The 18,792-nt window shown below is 46.9% G+C and overlaps 1 protein-coding gene across 8 annotated transcripts in view; it reads left to right on the plus strand.

Moving 5' to 3' along the window:
* The window catches only part of CUL9 (cullin 9), a 321,162-nt gene that overhangs the window by 203,728 nt on the left and 98,642 nt on the right, over positions 1-18,792 (plus strand). For all 8 annotated transcript variants that reach the window (XR_013623648.1, XR_010984381.2, XM_068115286.2 and 5 more), the window contains 4 exons: positions 3,059-3,261; positions 3,617-4,036; positions 5,691-6,047; positions 9,635-9,778. Coding sequence is in view for 6 of the 8 variants with exons in the window: in XM_068115286.2 (XP_067971387.2) it covers positions 3,059-3,261; positions 3,617-4,036; positions 5,691-6,047; positions 9,635-9,778 (1,124 nt within the window). In the remaining 2 variants the exon portion in view is untranslated. The remainder of the gene's footprint in view (positions 1-3,058; positions 3,262-3,616; positions 4,037-5,690; positions 6,048-9,634; positions 9,779-18,792) is intronic.

An 18,792-nucleotide genomic window follows, 5' to 3' on the forward strand; every position in this document is an offset into this window, starting at 1 on the left:
CGACGACCACGAGTCACTTGAACAGGGCAAAAGGTGGAAGGCAAGGGGAAAATGGGGGCGGGGCGAGACAGCGCACGTGGGCAGGGGCAAAAGCACACGAGGAGAAAGGGAAATAAAAGTTTTTTTTGTTTGTTTTTTTGTTTGTTTTGGGGGGGGGGGTGTTGGGGTTACAACGTTAGACAAATAGTAGATGTTTGGTGAAGCTTGGTGGAGAAGGGGAAATCAAAAAAGCTAGCAAAACAGCGAAGGAAGGAACAACCTTTGACGGGGGAAGCCTGAGGCTGCAAGGCCTTGCTCGCGACGCCGCAAACAAACGATTAATATATGAAAGATAAACACCGAGAAACTTCCAAGGGGGACACTATAAGTTCACACACCGAACGATAAATACAGTTTCGACAAAATACAATTGTGAACAGACTTAACTTTGAAAAACGTGGAGACCGTGTGGACCGTCGAAAACCCCTGACCACTGTCTCCAAGATCTCGCGAGATCTTCATTGCTTTTGTCGCTTCCTCAACTTCCTCCTCAGTTATCTTCTCTGCCGGTCCTAAAACTGGGTTACTCTCTATGTTGCCATCCCATTCATTCTCTATTTAAAAAAAAAAAAGCACCTTTAGAGGCCATTTTTCCCCGCAAGCGGGGGTTGGCCTTTTTCGGGGACCGTGGTTGTTGTTGTTTTTCGGTCCCCTTTTTGAAGCAATGTTTTACGGCCGGATGCCCTTCCTGACGCCAACCCTTTTTGCCGCCTTTAACGACAAACAGGGAATTACCAGTGAACTGGTACTCAATTAGCCGACCTCGGAAGGATGACAGGCTGAGTCAACCCCCCTGGCGTTAATTCAGCGATCGACCGAGATTCGAACCCAGGATCCGAGGATCCTAAGCCGGCACCCGAGCCGCTAGCCCAACACCAGGGTTAATGCTCTGCTTTTCCATATTGCTATTCTCTATATTCAACAGAATTTCCATATATCTTTTCCATCTTCCTTTAATTCCATCTGGGTCCACAACGATTTGTCCCACTTCATCCTTCAAGCAACTCACCCCCATCACATCACACATCTCTTTCGCTATCTGCTTTGCAATCCTGAATACCGCTCTCTGACCCTCTTCCGAATCCAAGCGTTCTCCGAACATTCTCCTACATGCCTCCTGCGCCTTTGCTACCTCTTTCTTTGCAGCCTTCTTGGTTGCCTTATAACTTTCATGCTCTGCTTTTTCTGCTCCCGTACCCTTCGCCTTCTGCCACTCCTTGAACTTTTCCTCTTCTCGTCAATCCTCTTTCCAACTTCATCATCCCACCACCATGTTTCCGAATGCCTCGGTGGTCCTTTTGTCCATCCACATACCTCACCAACGGCTCCCAACAGACTATCTTTCATTGACATCCAACCATGTTCAAGCTCAACCACATCATCCTCTACCCTACTCAGCCTCTCTTTTAATGCCTCCCTTACTGTCACCTCTTTCAACCTCCACACCTTCATTCTCGGTTGGTACTTCACCCGCCGAGCTCTCCTCGCACCTTTCACCCTTATGTCGCAGACAACCAAGTGGTGCTGTGAAACAGCCTCCTCCTCCGGGATCACCTTTGTGTCCCGGAGGTGCCCCCTATCTCGCCTACGCACCATCAGGTAGTCAACGGTTGTCGTCGACCCACCTGACGTGTATGTAACAAGCTTATTATCCCCTTTCTGGAACTGAGTGTTACAAATCAACAAATCAGCTCCATCAGCAAACTCCAAAATCCTTTCACCTTCTCCATTTCTCACACCATATCCGTAACCCCCATGAACTCCCTCAAAACCATCCATACTCCTACCCACATGTCCATTTAGGTCTCCTCTTACCACAACAACTTCCTCATCTTTCACGTTTTCCATCAGCTTCTCTATTGCACACCAGAACTTGTCCTTCTCTTCATTGCTCCGACCAACCTGCGGAGCATATCCGGAGATGACGTTCACCAAGAGCTTTCCAATCATCATTTTCACCATCATCAACCTATCACTAACTCTAGTCACACTCACCACACTGTCTACAAACTCCTCAGAAAACAGGACACCAACACCATTCACGCCCTCCGGGCACCCTTGCCACACAAACTTGTATTTCTGTCCCTGCCTACCCTTCACCATTCTCGCACCACTTCCCTTCCATCTCGTCTCTTGCACACAACATATGTCCACTCTTCTTCTGACCAATACTTCCACCACTTCTCCTGTTCTCCCTGTCATTGTCCCTACATTCCATGTCCCAAACCTCAGAAACCGATCTCCACTTTGGGCTGTACCCTGCCCATATGTAGTTGTAATTGTCATTGTTCTCTTTTTGAGGCAATGTTTTTATGGCCGGATGCCCTTCCTGACACCAACCCTCTTTGTCGCCTCGTCCGACACGCAGGGATACGGTGTACCTATTCTAACCAGGGTACACACTGGGAGGTACAAAACAAATATATAGCACGATATCTCATAACGTTCTGGACGGATTCGGACGAAACTTGGTGGACACTGGACAGGTGTGTGTGTGTGTGTGTGACATGGACGAATTAATTTGATTTTGGTGAAGATCCGAATCTGTATCCGGATACGATATTTTTTTGAAATCGTAATTGATTCTTCACCGTTGATTGATAGGACCAAAACAATAATTATATAGCATGATATTTCAAAAAGTTGTGGAATACTTGTGACAAAACGAGGTGGATATGAGTTGGAAAGGTGAGGAGAACAAGCTGATTTGGTTTTGGATCAGGTCCGGATCCAGATCCAGATCCAGGTTGAGTGAGGTCTTTCTTGTGTCCCGTTGTTGTTGTTGTTGTTGTTGTTTTTGCCCTGCTAGTCGAAAACATGAGAAAATAATTGGATTTGTTCAGATACATGGTGATTTCGTCCCCAGCTCATCCTTCAGAAGTGAACACATGGAGATGACGCCATTTGCCTGTCTGAAGCTTTGCTTATCGCCCAACATTTTGAATTTTGCCGTCACGCTTCCATTCGGTACACCTGTGTTCTGTTTGACAAGCATTCCCTCCAATTTTGTCTCTTCCAGGTGTCTTGCAGTTAAACGAGGTTGTTTTGGAACGCCTTGAGGGGCAGCTACAGAACATGTCACTGCTGCCCAGGCATTTGCCATCCCACAGTGGTACAGCCTTAGCCCACCTGCTGGAGCGCAAGAAGCAGATCATTTCATGTGCTGTGATGCGCATCCTCAAGGCGGAAAAGCACATGCACATTGACAAACTCATCTTTAAGGTGTGGCTAATGCTTTTTCCTTTCTACGTGTCTGTGTGTGTGCGTCTGTTAGTGCGAGTGTGCCCATTCTTTTTGACCACCAATGATTTCATCATGCACAACCTTTCATGGAAATGTTCTTATTAATTGACTAAAAATAATCTCTATTCCCTTAAGAATCATTTTATTCACAGTTTCATCATGATGTTTTTCAAGGGATATTAAGGGAGCTGCTAATGCAATCTCAGGTGTGTTGTATTGTATTGCTTGCAATGAGTTGAATGAAAAACCATTTCATACTGTGTTAAGGTTTTACTACCTGCATTCTTGTTTATGATTCCACGTCTGTTTGTGGATGATTGTGTTGCGTGTGCAGGTGATCGAAGCATGCCAGAAGGGCAGCACAAGCTCTGGGAGAACATCTCTTCCCCTGCTTTGTTGTGCCATGGACGTGAACACCTGTGTGGTGCAGCTGCAGCAGCAGGGCTATGTAGGCCGCGGTGATGACAGTCCCCACATTGTGCAGTACTGTCCGGCCGAAAGCATCGTGCCCGGACGACGCCATGCTTACACCGACTGGCGTGGTCTAGAACTCGCCACGGAGACACGGGCCACACCGAGGCCTACTCGTGACGCCACGGGGACACGGGCCGCACCGAGGCCTACTCGTGACGCCACGGGGACACGGGCCGCACCGAGGCCTACTCGTGACGCCACGGAGACACGGGCCGCTCCGAGGCCTACTCGTGACACCACGGAGACTCGGGACGCACCGAGGCCTACTCGTGACGCCACGGTAGATGTTTTATGAAGACGTTACGTGTGGCATTACACAAATTAAAACATCGTTTGCGTGATATCTTTCCAAATAATTACTTTGCAATGAATTCCCAAAGTCTTTATGAACCTTTTTTGGGGTAAATTTCCAAATTAAAAAAAAAAAAAAAAAAACCCTATGTGTGAGCCTTTTATACTCTCGCGATGCGAAAAGCAGGATCGAGGAATTGTTTCATGTCTCTGTCGGTCTTATCAGTTTATGATCCAGGAACAAGCTATTTAAATAGAATATTACATTTTGAAGATGAATTGGAAGACGAGTCTTTCATGTTACCGTACTTGGGCTTTGAATCCATCCATGATCGCACATGTGCAGAGAGGAATAAGATAATATTGTTACGCTTATAGGGGTAGACCTATGTAATACCTTAGCCCAGGTAGATTGCATAGATTACCATGCTCCGTACGTCGTGTTGTAAAGACCCTGGTAAAGACCCTCCCTTCTCCCCTTCCCCTTCCTTCACCCTTTACCCCTCCCCATCCCTTCCCAATCCCTCCCTTCCCAATCCCTTTCCTTACCTTCCCCCTCCCTCTTCCTCTACCACTCCCTCTTCTCCCCTTCCCTCCCCCCTCTCCCTTCATCCCTCCTAATCGCTCACCCTCCCTCCTATTCCCCCCTTCCCTCCCCGTCCCCTTCCCTCATCCCTCCTCTCCTCCTCTCCCCTTCCCCTCCTCCTCCTCCTTCCAATCCCCCCCACCCCCCACCCCTCCTCGCCGCTTGGACAAATTTTAAAGATGAAGTCTCTCGCCCTATTTTCCCCATTACCCCCTAAGTTTGCAGATTTGTGGTTCACGGGGATGTTGAAGAATGTAACCCCCATGAATGGCAAGACCTTCCTTTACATCTATCTATAATTCCAGTAATCTCTGTCTGTCTGTCTGTACGTCTGTACGTTTGTTTGTTTGTCTGTGACCGCTGTTTCTCGACAACTACCGGTCCGATATACTTGAAACTTGCCAGGTATATTGCTGGGGACCCGAGGATGTGCCTTTTCAAGGTTTCATATTAATCGGACAATTACTTACCGAGCTATGTCCAAAAAACGATTCAACCAATCAGAGAGCAGCGAACGATCGCGTGTGCCGGCGTTGCGAATGGACCAAACCATTCCATGTAAATAGAGGGGGGGGTTCTGTGGTCGTTGCGAATGGACGAAACCATTTCATGTAAATAGAGGGGGGGGATTGTCACTGTACTCGCAAGCCGTTCGCCGTTCGCTTTGGCGTTGCGAATGGACCAAACCATTTCATGTAAATAGAGGGGGGGGATATAATTTTAGATAGATATATAGTACGGGCATATATATAGTACGGGCATGCCCTAGTATTTAAACACTGCGCATGGTATCGTGTTTTATGAACTCTGTAGTTGCACGAGTTATGGTGAAATTATCATACAGTCTAACCTATTTGCTCGGAATAAACTTTGTTTTTAATTATGTCATAAGATCAAAACATTAGAAATTTTGATCTATGTCACACTGGGAGCAATGAAGTGATATTATTATTTGCACTTATTGATGCCTTTGTGTACCACTTGAACCTGTACTTTTTGATACCTTCGTGCACCGCTCAAAGTTGCTTTTTTTTTCCATTTTGTGATGTTTCTTCAGGTTAATGAAGCAGATCATTGCCACTCGGAGGTCCTTCTTGGTTCGGGACTTCCTGCAGAAGGTCGAACCCTCTCTCCAGATGATTTGAGGCACATGATGGAAGAGAATGTATTAATGGTAGCCAACACCTTGGACCTGGAACAAGACGTGGCAAAACATCTGCTCCTGCACTGCCAATGGGACAGAGATTTGGTGGTCCATCGTTATTCTGAAGAAGCCGATGATGTTCTTCGAGAGGCCGGGCTACTCGTGAAAACTGCTGCTGGTACCGGTGTTTCGCCCAATCAACTATGTCCGATCTGTCTGACTAATCCCGCCAGCATCGCTCCCTTGAGCTGTCGCCATGCATGTTGTCAGGTAGGCACTACAACATAAAAAGGGTGAAACAAAATACCGTACGTTAATATTTGAGGATTGAAGGTTGATTGTACGTGGCGACAATACAGAGATAATGGAGAGTATTGAACAGACATGACAGTCCAGTGATAATGGTGGGAGTAGGGGTTGAATGGGTGCAGTAGGTCCCACACGAATTCTCTACCCTATCCGAGCTCCTGAACTCAAACTCCAAGAATTGCGCTTCCGAATCGAGCCGGATTTGGCTGTCAACCTGGAAAATAACTCGGATATTTTTCTGTCAGATGAAATGAAGTCATTGCGGTATTTTGCAAGTATGTGTACTATAAATACACATGAGTACAGTCAACCCTCATTAATCCGGACCACTTTGTTCCCAGCACTCATTGTCAAATTGGCGAGATTGTCGGAGAAACGATTTTGCAGATCAGAGAGATAAAATGAATGGCAGAAATCTGTTCCTGAATGTTTTGGTCAGATAGCGAGATTTCCAGAATAAACGGGGTCGGATTAACGAGGGTTGACTGCATATGATTCGGATGTGCATTGAATGATAAGTTGTTTCTCTTGATGAGTCTCAAAGCAAAATGTTACCATAATTGGACACTGTAACTATTACTTGTCTAGCTCTGCATTACCTGTGAGCATGAGTTCACGTGGAATGTCGAGGTGTAGATATCGTTTAGATTTGATTCGTCGATGCGAGTCAGGCTTTATTAGTTCGGCTCTCTTCCCCTCATTCGTTCCTCTTTTTTCCTGCCTGTGGAACCAACTTCCGCACTCTCTTCAATCTCACTCTTCCCGCTATGTCTTCAAGACAGCTGTTCACCACCATATATAGTTGTCCCCAATCCAAAGCAGATATTTTCTGCACCTGTTAAATCACCCACCAGCTCTCCCAAAATGTTGCTTGTGTATCCATCTTGTCCTCCCTTTGCGTTCTTCCCTGCCCCTCATTGGTAGCTGTATCCCTGGTTTGCCAATCTCCATCTACCTTCTCCTTTTTCGGGCACCGTGGTCCCCTTTTTGAAGCAATGTTTTACGGCCGGAGGCTCTTCCTGTCACCAACCCTGTTAGTCGCCTCTTGCGAGGGAATTACCAGTGAACTGGTACTCAAATTGCCGACCTCCGAAGGATGACAGGCTGCTTCAACCCCCCTGGCGTTAATTCAGCGATCGACCGGGATTTGAACCCAGGATCCTAGGATCCCAAGCCGGCACCCTAACTGCTGAGCCAACACCAGGCTTTGACGTCATAATTGTCATTAAAATATTCTACAGCAGGAGGCGCTCCTATGGTGAAAATTTTGTGTCAATCGGTCCAAGAATTGCAGAGAAAAAAAATTATACTGATCGAATCAAGCGTTGTACTTGCCGAATTATGACGTCATTATTACGGTACTGATGACACCATCATTAACATATCTTATTCCCCAAGGGGAATGCTTGATATTGAGCCATATTTAAATTTTTTCCATTGAGTGGTTTCGGAGATAGAGGTGCAACATTTTTCGATTTTTCCAAGATGGCGCCTGTACCACGTGACCAATGGCGTCATAATTATCATTAGAACAATTCTACAGGAGGGGACACATATTCTGAAAATGTTGTGGTCATCGGACGAACAGTTGCAGATGATTTTTTTTTTTTCATACTGATCACATCATGCGTTGTACTAGTCGAATTATGACGTTATAATGGAGGCACCTATGACATCATCATTAACATATCTTATTCCCCAAAGGGAGTACTTGACAATGAGCCATGTTTCAATTTTTTTCAATGAAGCGGTTTGTGAGATATAGAGGTGTAAAGTTTTTCCAAGATGGCGTCCGTACCACGTGTCCTATGACGCCATAATTATCAGCAAAAAAATCGACAGGCAGAGGCGCTCCTACGGTAAAAATTTCATGTCAATCGGTCCAATGGTTGCCGAGAAAATGAATTTTAAAAAATGCAGACCCACATATGGTACACGTACACAACCGAATGCCTAACCCTGCTTTTCGCTTCGCGAGCACAGGGTAATTACACAAGATCTTGTGACCCTACAGCTCACAAGATCTTCACGAAACTTCAACAAACGGTACAGTTCGTGGCTTGACAAAATCCTACATATTTTTGAGGTCAAAAGGTCAACATAAGCCAAAGGTCAACCACTTTTTTCCGAATTTCTAAAATCCACAATTTTCATCCGATTGACTTCAAATTTGAATATGATTTACCTATCAGCTAACTCAATTCAACCACAAACTATTTTAGAGATCAACATAGGCCAAAAGGTCAACATAGGCCAAAAGGTCAACAACCTTTTCAATTTTCTAAAAGCCTCAATTTTCATCCGATTGACTTGAAATCTGAATCGGATTTGCATATCAGCTAAATGAAACCAACCACCAATTATTTTTGAGGTCAACAAAGGCCAAAAGGTCAACAAAGGCCAAAAGGTCAACAAAAGCCAATTTTCTAAAATTGACAATTTTCATTTGATGAACTTCATTTGAATAAGATTTGCATATCAGATCACATAATTCAACCACCAATTGTTTAAGAGGTCAAAAGGATGCTCTACAGTCTACCGAGTGCCATTCTACTTTGTTCCGTTTTGCCAAGTGTTGCTCTATCAGTGATTTTTCATTACTTGCCGGAAAAGATTCCGGCAAGTATGTTGATCTGTTCGTTTGTCTGTCTGTCTTTTTGCAGCACTACGTCTACACCATTGCACGTAGAATCGCCAAACTTTGCACACGTATTTGTCTTGCCCTCTAATATACTGTGCCCAAAGGATGACGTCATCGGTCACGTGGTTCGGCCGCCATCTTGGAAAAACTTTGCACCTCCATATCTCTGAAAGTGCTGAACAAAAAAAAATTCAGACCTGGCTCATTGTAAAGAACTATCCATGGGGAAAAAAGTATGTTAATGCTGACGTCATCAGTCACGTGGTTCGGCCGCCATCTTGGAAAAACCGAAAAACGTTGCGCCACTATATCTCCAAAAGTGCTGAATAGAAAAAATTGAGACATGGCTCATTGTAAAGAACTCTCCATGGGGAATAAAATATGTTAATGATGACATCATCAGTCACGTGGTTCGCCGCCATATTTGTCCGAAATGGCCGATAAAAAAGTAAATTCCGGCAAGTCCGGCGGTTCTCTGACCGATTTTTCATTTGTCTGTTTGTTTGTTTGTTTCTTTGTTTGTCTGTCTGTCTGTTTCTTTGTCCACACAGAATAAATTTGATTTTCTTTGCAACCTTTGGTCCGATTGAGAGGAAACTTTCACCATAAGTTTTAACCATTTTCACCATTTTTCACCTCCCCTTGTATAATTTTTAATGATAATTATGACATCATAGATCACGTGGTATGGGCGCCATCTTGGAAAAACCGAAAACCTTGCACCTCTATATCTCTGAAAGTACTGTGTAGAACAAATTGAGACATGGCTCATTGTAAAGAACTCCCCATGGGAAATATCATATGTTGAGAATCAATCGTGTTTGTGGCAGTGCTTGTTTTTGCGTTGGTGGTGGTGTCAGCGATGATGCTAATGTCCACTGTTTTTATTCATTGTGTCCGATGACAGACTTGTTGGAAGGAGTATTTGACAACACGTATTGAGCAGAACAGGATTGTTCGGTGTGGCTGTCCCATCTCAGACTGCCAAGCACAGCACACCACTGATGTCATATTCAGCCTCATTGATGGGGATAAGGAAGCATTGGACATGGTTGGTTCATAACCAGGTTTTGTTAAATCCGCTTTTGTTTTCCTCCACGCATGTGGTGTTTTAGGACATTTCTAATTTGTGCTGCCTCTTTTGTATGCAAGATGTAAGCTTATGGAATAGTGATGTGACAGAGGGTAAAAAGGCAACAATCTGTCAGTCAGATAGTGGGCCCACAGTTGGACTCAACAAGCAAGGGGATGAATGAACGGAAAGAAAAGAGGAGAGAACAGTGGAATAAACAGCAATCTGCAATCCTCGAGAGGTCAGTGGGGTTTGATGAATGGGCAAGGATGTATTCAGGTGCCGGTCACCACTCTTTTTACCAGTCAAGTTTTCATTTTCGAACGGAAACTTTGACAGGAAAAATCTTTTAACCAAAAAGAAAAAAATTTAAGATTTTTTTTTCCCTAATGTAAAATGAAAAAAAAACCGACCTATTCTCCAATTATACGATTTACTTGACACCTCCTTCAAAATGTAGTGGACAATAATTCACAACTTCCCTTTTCCCAATTGTCCGTCTATGACACCCCCTTTCATAATTATCGTTGCGCCAAGTCCCAAAGGGAAATTTATCCAATCAGAAGCATTTGGCAAGTACAAGGCAGCCTGGAAGTTCCGGGAAATCGCCAAAATTCCCTGTGATGCTGTCAAGTGAAGGGCACACAAGATAAAGCAAACATTATTTTCATTGTTTTCATGTCATATTCCAAGACGTGTTATTAATTAGTGTTGGTCAAACAAATTTTGATTTTAAAAATTAGATTATGCCGAAAAAGCACAAAGTTCGCATGATTAAATGTCATTTTATGGTCCAAAATGGCTGAGAATGCAGAACCCCCCGGCATTTGGGGGACCACCTTAGGGCCCCCGACCCAGACTGGCTGATGTGGTAGGATCCTCGCCCGGCAACTGAAAATACTTTATACATCACTGATTGGGGGTGCAAAATATTGTTACGGATCCGGGGGACGGCACTCCCGTTAGCAAGGGGGCGTTAATCCCCTTGTCCTGTTAACCTGGCCGTCCGACCGGTCCTGGGGGTATGATGTCACTTCCGGCCGATGGTAAGTAGGGTTGTAAGCCCAATTTGTCTTAATACCTAAGTACTACCACCGGCCGTAAGCGGGGAAATACTCCCACCCGGGCCGCAGCGTGGTTGGATTGCGCCGAGCGAAGCGAGCTGCGACTCGGGCCGTTACCAAGAGACTAAACCCGATTATAAAGCAGTTTGGCCAAAATCGCGCCACAGGTACTCAATCGAAAGAAGGGACTAAAGCGATCGGATGAGAATGAAACCAAAGAATAAGGAGGAACAGGTATTTATTAATTATTTACACAAAACCAAAGAAAGAGAAACGAAAGTAATTTACAGAAGAGAAAGCAGATACACAGGGCAAGTCTTAAACAGTCTTAATTATGGAACCCCAGACAACACAAAGGACAGACCACAGACTTACACGACAAAGGGAATTGGAGGCAGGGATGCGCCAGGGAGCGAATGGTCCAGGCCGATGGTAAGTATGCGCCAGGGAGAGAAAGGTCCAGGCAGCGGTAAGCGTTGAGGTTCACCCCAGGTTCACGCTCCGTGACCCCAGGCTCGAAGCGAACAGCAGCCGGCAGCTCCACGTAGTCGGTTTCACACGGCCGGGCTTTCTGAAACAGCTCCGCGCAGCTCGTCTCTCATGCTTTCTCACCGGCCCTCGTACTTGTTCGTCCCACTCACTCAACTTTCTTCGGAACCCCTCACTCCAGCTCCCTCACTCAACTGACTCTCCACCAACCCTCTCGAAGCAGTCCCTTCCAATCGCTTTTATTACTCGTCGCCGTATCAAGCCGCGGGCTGCGAGGGCACGCCTACCGGTTCGCTCACCGCGGTGCTGGTTGGTGGATAGGGCTGGCTGACTCCACCTCTGATGATGACGACGTGCCACGCCCGTGATTTGGCAGCTCCTCCCCCCTTCTCCGAGATGGAGCACATGGGCAATGGCGTCTGGGGCGAGCGCTGAGGCGACTGCGGCTGGCAGAGGCGCGTACCACAATTGGGAGAGGGGGAGAAAATGGACCGAATGGGGCCTATCTTATTTGATAAATGCAACATAGAGTCAAACTATTGGAAACACAGCCTTACCTGAAACACATAATAATGAAATAACTATGAAGAGGGCCTATGGTTCGCTACATGTTGTTCATGGACTAACTAGGGGACGACCTTTGATCTTAACAATGAAATGGAGGTATTTAAAAAGAGAATTATTTACAAAAGGCATATTTACAACAATTTACAAAGTGCAGGGTTCTCAAAACCCCAACACAGCACCCTCATTCCTCCAGGCACGTCCCGGGCCGAAAAAACTTTAACTTAATGTGACACTCAGATGTAGTTACCCTCTACGATTAACCTCACCCTTGAGTGCGACAGTTTTAAACAATTAAGTATGTCCCCCTGCTACGTTGCATCCTACCTAACAGATTCACACCCACAGGATAACCGAATTGCGGAATTATTTTCAAACTACACATTTACGGTGGGGAGCATTATTTACAAGACACTATTTGTATTTACATGGCAAACCCAGGACCTGTCATTTTGGGAAGCAAAAAGAATCCTGCGGGAGGGAGGAAAAGCATGCACTGCACTGCACCGATACACCATACCCAAGTGCCCAGGGATGCACAATTGATATTGCAGTGCACCCCCGAGCACAAGAGCATCACAAGCACCAAAGCACCATCAGCACCAATGAACACCAGAAAAACCACACAAAGCACCATCCAGTGCTCATTGCACACACATTTCAAATAACAAAAAGCAACAAACGGTTGGCCGGGTCTTCTTGCTGCTCCCTCTGCTGGCCGATGTTTCTTTCTGGTGTTGTCCTTCTTGTGGCTTGCTGCCTATTTGCACATAATAAAAAGGCACAAAATGCGTCCATTTTTATTTATGGCCCACAGGGGCCAACTATGGGTGGTCCACCTGTAGGGCAAAAGGGGCCACCTCACCGTGGTCCGCAAGCCAACTCTTCCCTGGCCATCATGGTCGGTCCCAGCAGAGGGGCCAGGCCTCAAATGTGTGGTCCATATGGTGGTGCTAGGCCGCAGAAACGTGCGGTCCATAAAGTGGTGCTTAGGCTGCAAGTCGTGCGGTCTATAAGGTGGTGTACCGATCCAGGCAGGCTGTGTAGCGGCGGCTCGGGCACACAGATGTGGCTCCCGCACGCTTTCCCCTCAGTGCTCAGAGAGCACGGTCCATGGGTGGAGAGGAAGACAAAGCAGAGTCAGCGATGGGTACTGCAAGGGTACACATTAAAACAAGACAATGCAGAGTGAGGTGCGCATGGGGAGCGAGCGGAGAAAGCCCGTCCCTACCGTACGTCACCCCCCCCCCCCCCCCCCCGTCACCTCATCTACCCTTGCCCCATACCCCATATTTACCAAATTTACACATTTACAAATTCGTCACTACACTACGTCTCGTCCTCTCCATATCTCCCCTAATACCAAATTCATCCACAATCCCAATTTCTAACCAAATTTGCCATCACCCAATTCATCATCAATCCCTCTTAAGGGTGTAGTACTGGTGAAAAATTGAGAAAACTACATAGGTACCTTTGAGAGGCCTTTACACAAAAACAAAGTCAAGTTAATATCTAATTTTCAGTTTTTCTTGAAATATAATCTTGGCTTTAACTCAGACCAGTTTCAACGCTTCTTTGTCATATCACATGCATATAATTTGCATAAATTAGACCGTCAATAAAAAACAAGGAAAAACAAAGAACACATTTCTACTTCTATCTTCTATGTCACCTATCATTCTTTTCACACAAAACTTGGTACATGTATTATACATGTGTTACTCTACTACCTGATGAGAGGATTTTGTGAAATTATGTCAAATGTTCACTAATTAGCTAATTATGCCAATTACCAGATAAAACTTGGTTGTCCTTCAATAAATCCACAATGGCTACTCCTATAAACAAAAGCCTTCATCATTTTAAAGGAAGTGATATTCTGAATATCCTGTCCAAATTTCAGCCCAAAAGAATGATGCAAATTAAAGTTATAACAAATTTCATGCATGCAAAATGCAAAATATTATATTGAATTGAATTGAAATTTGAATTTTTCAATATTTAGGGGTACTTCTATGACCTCTAATAGCATAATCTTGTTTATAAGACTATAAGGAAAGTGTTCAGCTTAAAAAAAAAATAAACAAATAAAAAAAATCACCTGTTCACCAGTACTACACCCTTAAGGAGGAACAGATGGAACAACAACACAATGTCACACCCATGTCATGATGCGTCTCACATTCCCAAAAACAACCGCAACAAATCACCTTGTGTGAAGTCCTGTTATCACCTCAGGTGAGTGGATGTAGATGGTGAGAGGAGATTTCAGTCCTAACTATCCTCTAAATGACTTTAACACCTTTACTCTACCCGGGGTCTTTCCCTGCCAAACCATTGGCCACTTTACTCTATGCGGTTCTAAAAACCAAACTCCCATTGACCAAACTGTTGTGCTCATCAATTTGGGGTCTCACTCCCCCGATTCAACTCCCTGTGCCTTTGCACAATTTCAGGACTGGGTCGTGTGGCGCTCCCAGCAGGTCCGCTCACCTGCACACCTCCACCACTGCAGTTGCCTCCGAGCTTACCTGCTCCTTACCCTAACCTATCTACCTGGGGAAGGTCCTCTGGCGCTCTCCCCACTCGGTGCCCTCTCTGGCACTGGGCTACCTGGGTCTGTCCTCCGGATCCTCGGGCCCCATTCACAACTCGACCGGCTCCCAGAGCCCACCTGTGGCCTCACCTGGCCGACATCCTCACAGTGGCGGAGTGCCCATTCAATTACTCTTACTAACAGGCCACACGCCCAGCCATTTCCACGTCACTAATGCACCCATCCAAATACCATTCTACCACACGCACCACAGATGCCAATATCCACCACAATTTACCTATACCCTCTACCTACTCTTAAACTACCCTCCCTGGGTATTCGTGAAGGGGGTCCATCCACTCCTTCCGCACCAAACACTCCACTCCACATATTCCACACTACTCACTCCACACCATCCATTCCATACTCCATTTACTCCAGACCAGTTATTCCATTCAACCATTCTCCATACACCTGTTCACTTGCACACCTGTTCCATTGCACCTGGTGCTCCCTGCACCCTCCTTCCTCTGGGACCATTCACTCCATACAATGCACAATCACACCCTTTCACAATACTCTGCTCAATACGCTCTCTGCACCCACACACATCACTCACGAGCAATTCCTCATTTCATCACTCTCACCACAAACACAACTTCATCATCTAAACTACCTGGTGCCTTTCTAACTTAGTGCATCCCCAGTCATCCCTTACACTATTGCACATACCACGTCCTTATAATCCACTAATCTATTCTACGTCCCCACTACTTGTACAATGTCACTACTTAATCCTACAGTTACCTATTGTCATCTCTAGGTCCCTATACATTTATCCAAGCCCGTCCTCGGCGAGCTTACACTGCCAAAACCCCATAACTAATGCTCATGTGCCCGGGGTTGATGGGAGGGATGGCAGAGTTACCATCCCTTTACCCATATACCATTCGCCAATCAAAGGCATCAAATTTCAACCAAATTCGCCCATCCAATTTTGCCAATCACATCTACCAATCAATTTACCCATCAAATTTTGCCAATCAAATTTCACTGCTGTCCATACACCTGATGCTGATGCTGTCATTTCACTGATGTATCACCATCACATGTCCACTCACTTGAGCCTCTCGGTGCATCGTTACATCATTAAAACTTGGCTTCGCAAAGCCGAGCAATGAATTCGGGTGGTTTGGTCGCCTGCAGGTTGGGTCCGTCCGGCATTTCGTTCGGGGAGGAGGTTTGGTTGGGCCAAGGTTTAAAGCACCATCCCTACGCAGGGCCTCTCGCTCCCAAGCACGATGGGCCAACCTTGCCCGGGTGGAACGCCGCCACCACAAGGGGACGCCGTTCCGATCCCTCCTACCTGCCCTCGAACCGGGCCGGTCGCCTTGCCCGGCAAAGTCCGGACTCGACCGTGTGGGGCGGGGCCCGGCCCGGATCGTGCACGACGCTCCAAAGAGAAGCGACGCTGCACCGATCCCCGCCGGCTCCCGCAATACACACAGCCCGGCACGGACCGAGAGCTCGCGTCGGTTAAACGTCGGTCTATCCGCTATCCCATTTAACGTCGATGCTCCCCGGACATGCTCACACCACTCGTTCCGTTCGTTGCTCATACGTCCCACACATTCTACCACTGTACTCGCTTGTGCGTTCTCTCCTCACACAAACTCAGGTCTACTCATAACGCTCACATACTCTTTGTGCACTCATCCTCACTTTCGACAGCACACTCTGTTATCATGCACTCCTCTGTTACACACCTTTCTTGCGCACCTTCTTGCGCATCCATTCCACTATTCGCACACCCTGTTACACACCACTCCTCTCTCGCACCTTCTTGCGCACACTCGTCGTTCACACACTTCGTTCCACACCTTTCTTCCCCCGTTACGTCCTCCGTAACACTCACCACGAGTGTGCACTCTTCTGCACACCCAATCATCACCGCACACTCTCGTGCCAACTCTTGCGCACACTCTCCGGTTACATCCTCTGTAACACTCCCCATCACGCGCTCCGATGTGCTCGCCCGCACCCGTGCCACCACCAACTCACTCTCCGTGTCACACTCCGTACACGCTGTTTCACACATACCCTCCGACGTGCATTCGCTCTCGCACCCGGTATCATCCATACTCTGTCACACACTCACTCTCCGACACACACTTTTTCCTCACAAGCGCACCATTTCCACTCACACCACTCACAAGGGACCCTCCACCAACGCCCAGGTGCTTTCTCGATCCCAAGCGCATGAAAATCTTTTCGCGCCAAACATCCTCCTGCAGAATCTCCCCGCACAATATATAGGCTGACTCACCTGGGCGCTTCTTCTTCTTCGCTCCAACACCACCTGCAAATCTTTATTCGGGTTAGGAAGTACAGCATCATGATGTGAGCACAGACTCTGTGCATTTTCCATTTCTCCCCGCCGCGAGTGCTTTTCTACATCTGCGGTCTCTACAAGCCCAATTTCCACTATTGCTTCGGTCGTTCCTTTGCCAATTTGAATTAATTATTTTCCTATATCTTCTTTTCCCTCGACGATCGCTGGCTCGAATAAAATTTCCTTTTCTACCTCGGCGGTCGCCGGCTTCCCCATACCCCGGGTCGCGATCTCTACCCCGGTCCAGTTACCTGCGCTTTGCTCCAACTCGCTTTCTCCGCGCTTCTCACACCGCGTTACCTCGTCGCCTACCCCCGCAACCTTTTCGCTCAACCTGCGGTTAACCTCCCTCTCCAATTCCTTCTCTTCATACGTGGCTTGCCCCCTCGCCAACCCCTCATTAATTTATTTGGCTTGGCCAATTATGCCCCCCAATTTGTCCCCTAATCTGCTTCAGAATCCCTCCAATTTGCTTCCTAACTTGTTTCCTACTCCTCCCAATTTGCTGTTTAATCCCTCACATCTATTGTCTAACCCTTCTATTCTATTGTCTAACTTCTCTATTTTGCTTTCTAATCGCCCCCCCCCCCCCCCCCATTCTACTTTCCAATCCTTCAATTTGGTTTCCCATGTCATATTTTAATTCCTCACTCCCCATTCGTATGGCTGCATAGATCTGCGCTATGAGGTCCTGCACATTCATTCCCCCGATTTGTGCAGCGGGCGCGGCTACCGCGGCCACGTGCGAGGCGCCATCTTGTGCGCCTCCAACCTCGTGCGCGGCGCCGCCATCTTGTGCGCCTGCAACCCCCTCTACCGCATCCTCATCGCTCTCCTCCTCCCTCTCTCTCAATTCCTCCCTGGGGTCCTGGGTTGCCTCTAACCCTCTTCTACCTCCCCTACAGGCATCCGATCACCTTGACCATCCATGGCACGACTCAATTTGGATGTTAAACAAAATTTCGGCCGCTCCAAATTTTGACCAAATTTTTAGTTGTTTTAAAAATTTGGTTCGGGCCTCAAATCCCACTCCCCGACACCAATTGTTGCGGATCCGGGGGATGGCACTCCCGTTAGCAAGGGGGTGGGTTAATCCCCTTGTCCTGTTAACCTGGCCGTCCGACCGGTCCTGGGGGTATGACGTCACTTCTGGTCGATGGTAATTGGGTTGTAAGCCCAATTTGTCTTAATACCTAAGTACTACCACCGGCCGTAAGCAAGGAAATAGTCCCACCCGGGCCGCAGCGTGGTTGGATTGCGCCGAGCGAAGCGAGCTGCGACTCGGGCCGTTACCAAGAGACTAAACCCGATTATAAAGCAGTTTGGCCAAAATCACACCACAGGTACTCAATCGAAAGAAGGGACTAAAGCGATCGGATGAGAATGAAACCAAAGAATAAGGAGGAACAGGTATTTATTAATTATTTACACAAAACCAAAGAAAGAGAAACGAAAGTAATTTACAGAAGAGAAAGCAGATACACAGGGCAAGTCTTAAACAGTCTTAATTATGGAACCCCAGACAACACAAAGGATAGACCACGGACTTACACGACAAAGGGAATTGTAGGCAGGGATGCGCCGGGGAGCGAATGGTCCAGGCCGATGGTAAGGATGCACCAGGGAGAGAAAGGTCCAGGCAGCGGTAAGCGTTGAGGTTCACCCCAGGTTCACGCTCCGGGCTCGAAGCGAACAGCAGCCGGCAGCTCCACGTAGTCGATTTCACACTGCAGGGCTTTCTGAAACAGCTCCGCGCAGCTCGTCTCTCATGCCTTCTCACCAGCCCACGTACTTGTTCGTCCCACTCACTCAACTTTCTTCGGAACCCCTCACTCCAGCTCCCTCACTCAACTGACTCTCCACCAACCCTCTCGAAGCAGTCCCTTCCAATCGCTTTTATTACTCGTCGCCGTATCAAGCCGCGGGCTGCGAGGGCACGCCTACC

This window comes from Myxine glutinosa, chromosome 5 (assembly GCF_964187855.1).
Source record: "Myxine glutinosa chromosome 5, kmMyxGlut1.1, whole genome shotgun sequence".
Classification (NCBI taxonomy): Eukaryota; Metazoa; Chordata; class Myxini; order Myxiniformes; family Myxinidae; genus Myxine; species Myxine glutinosa.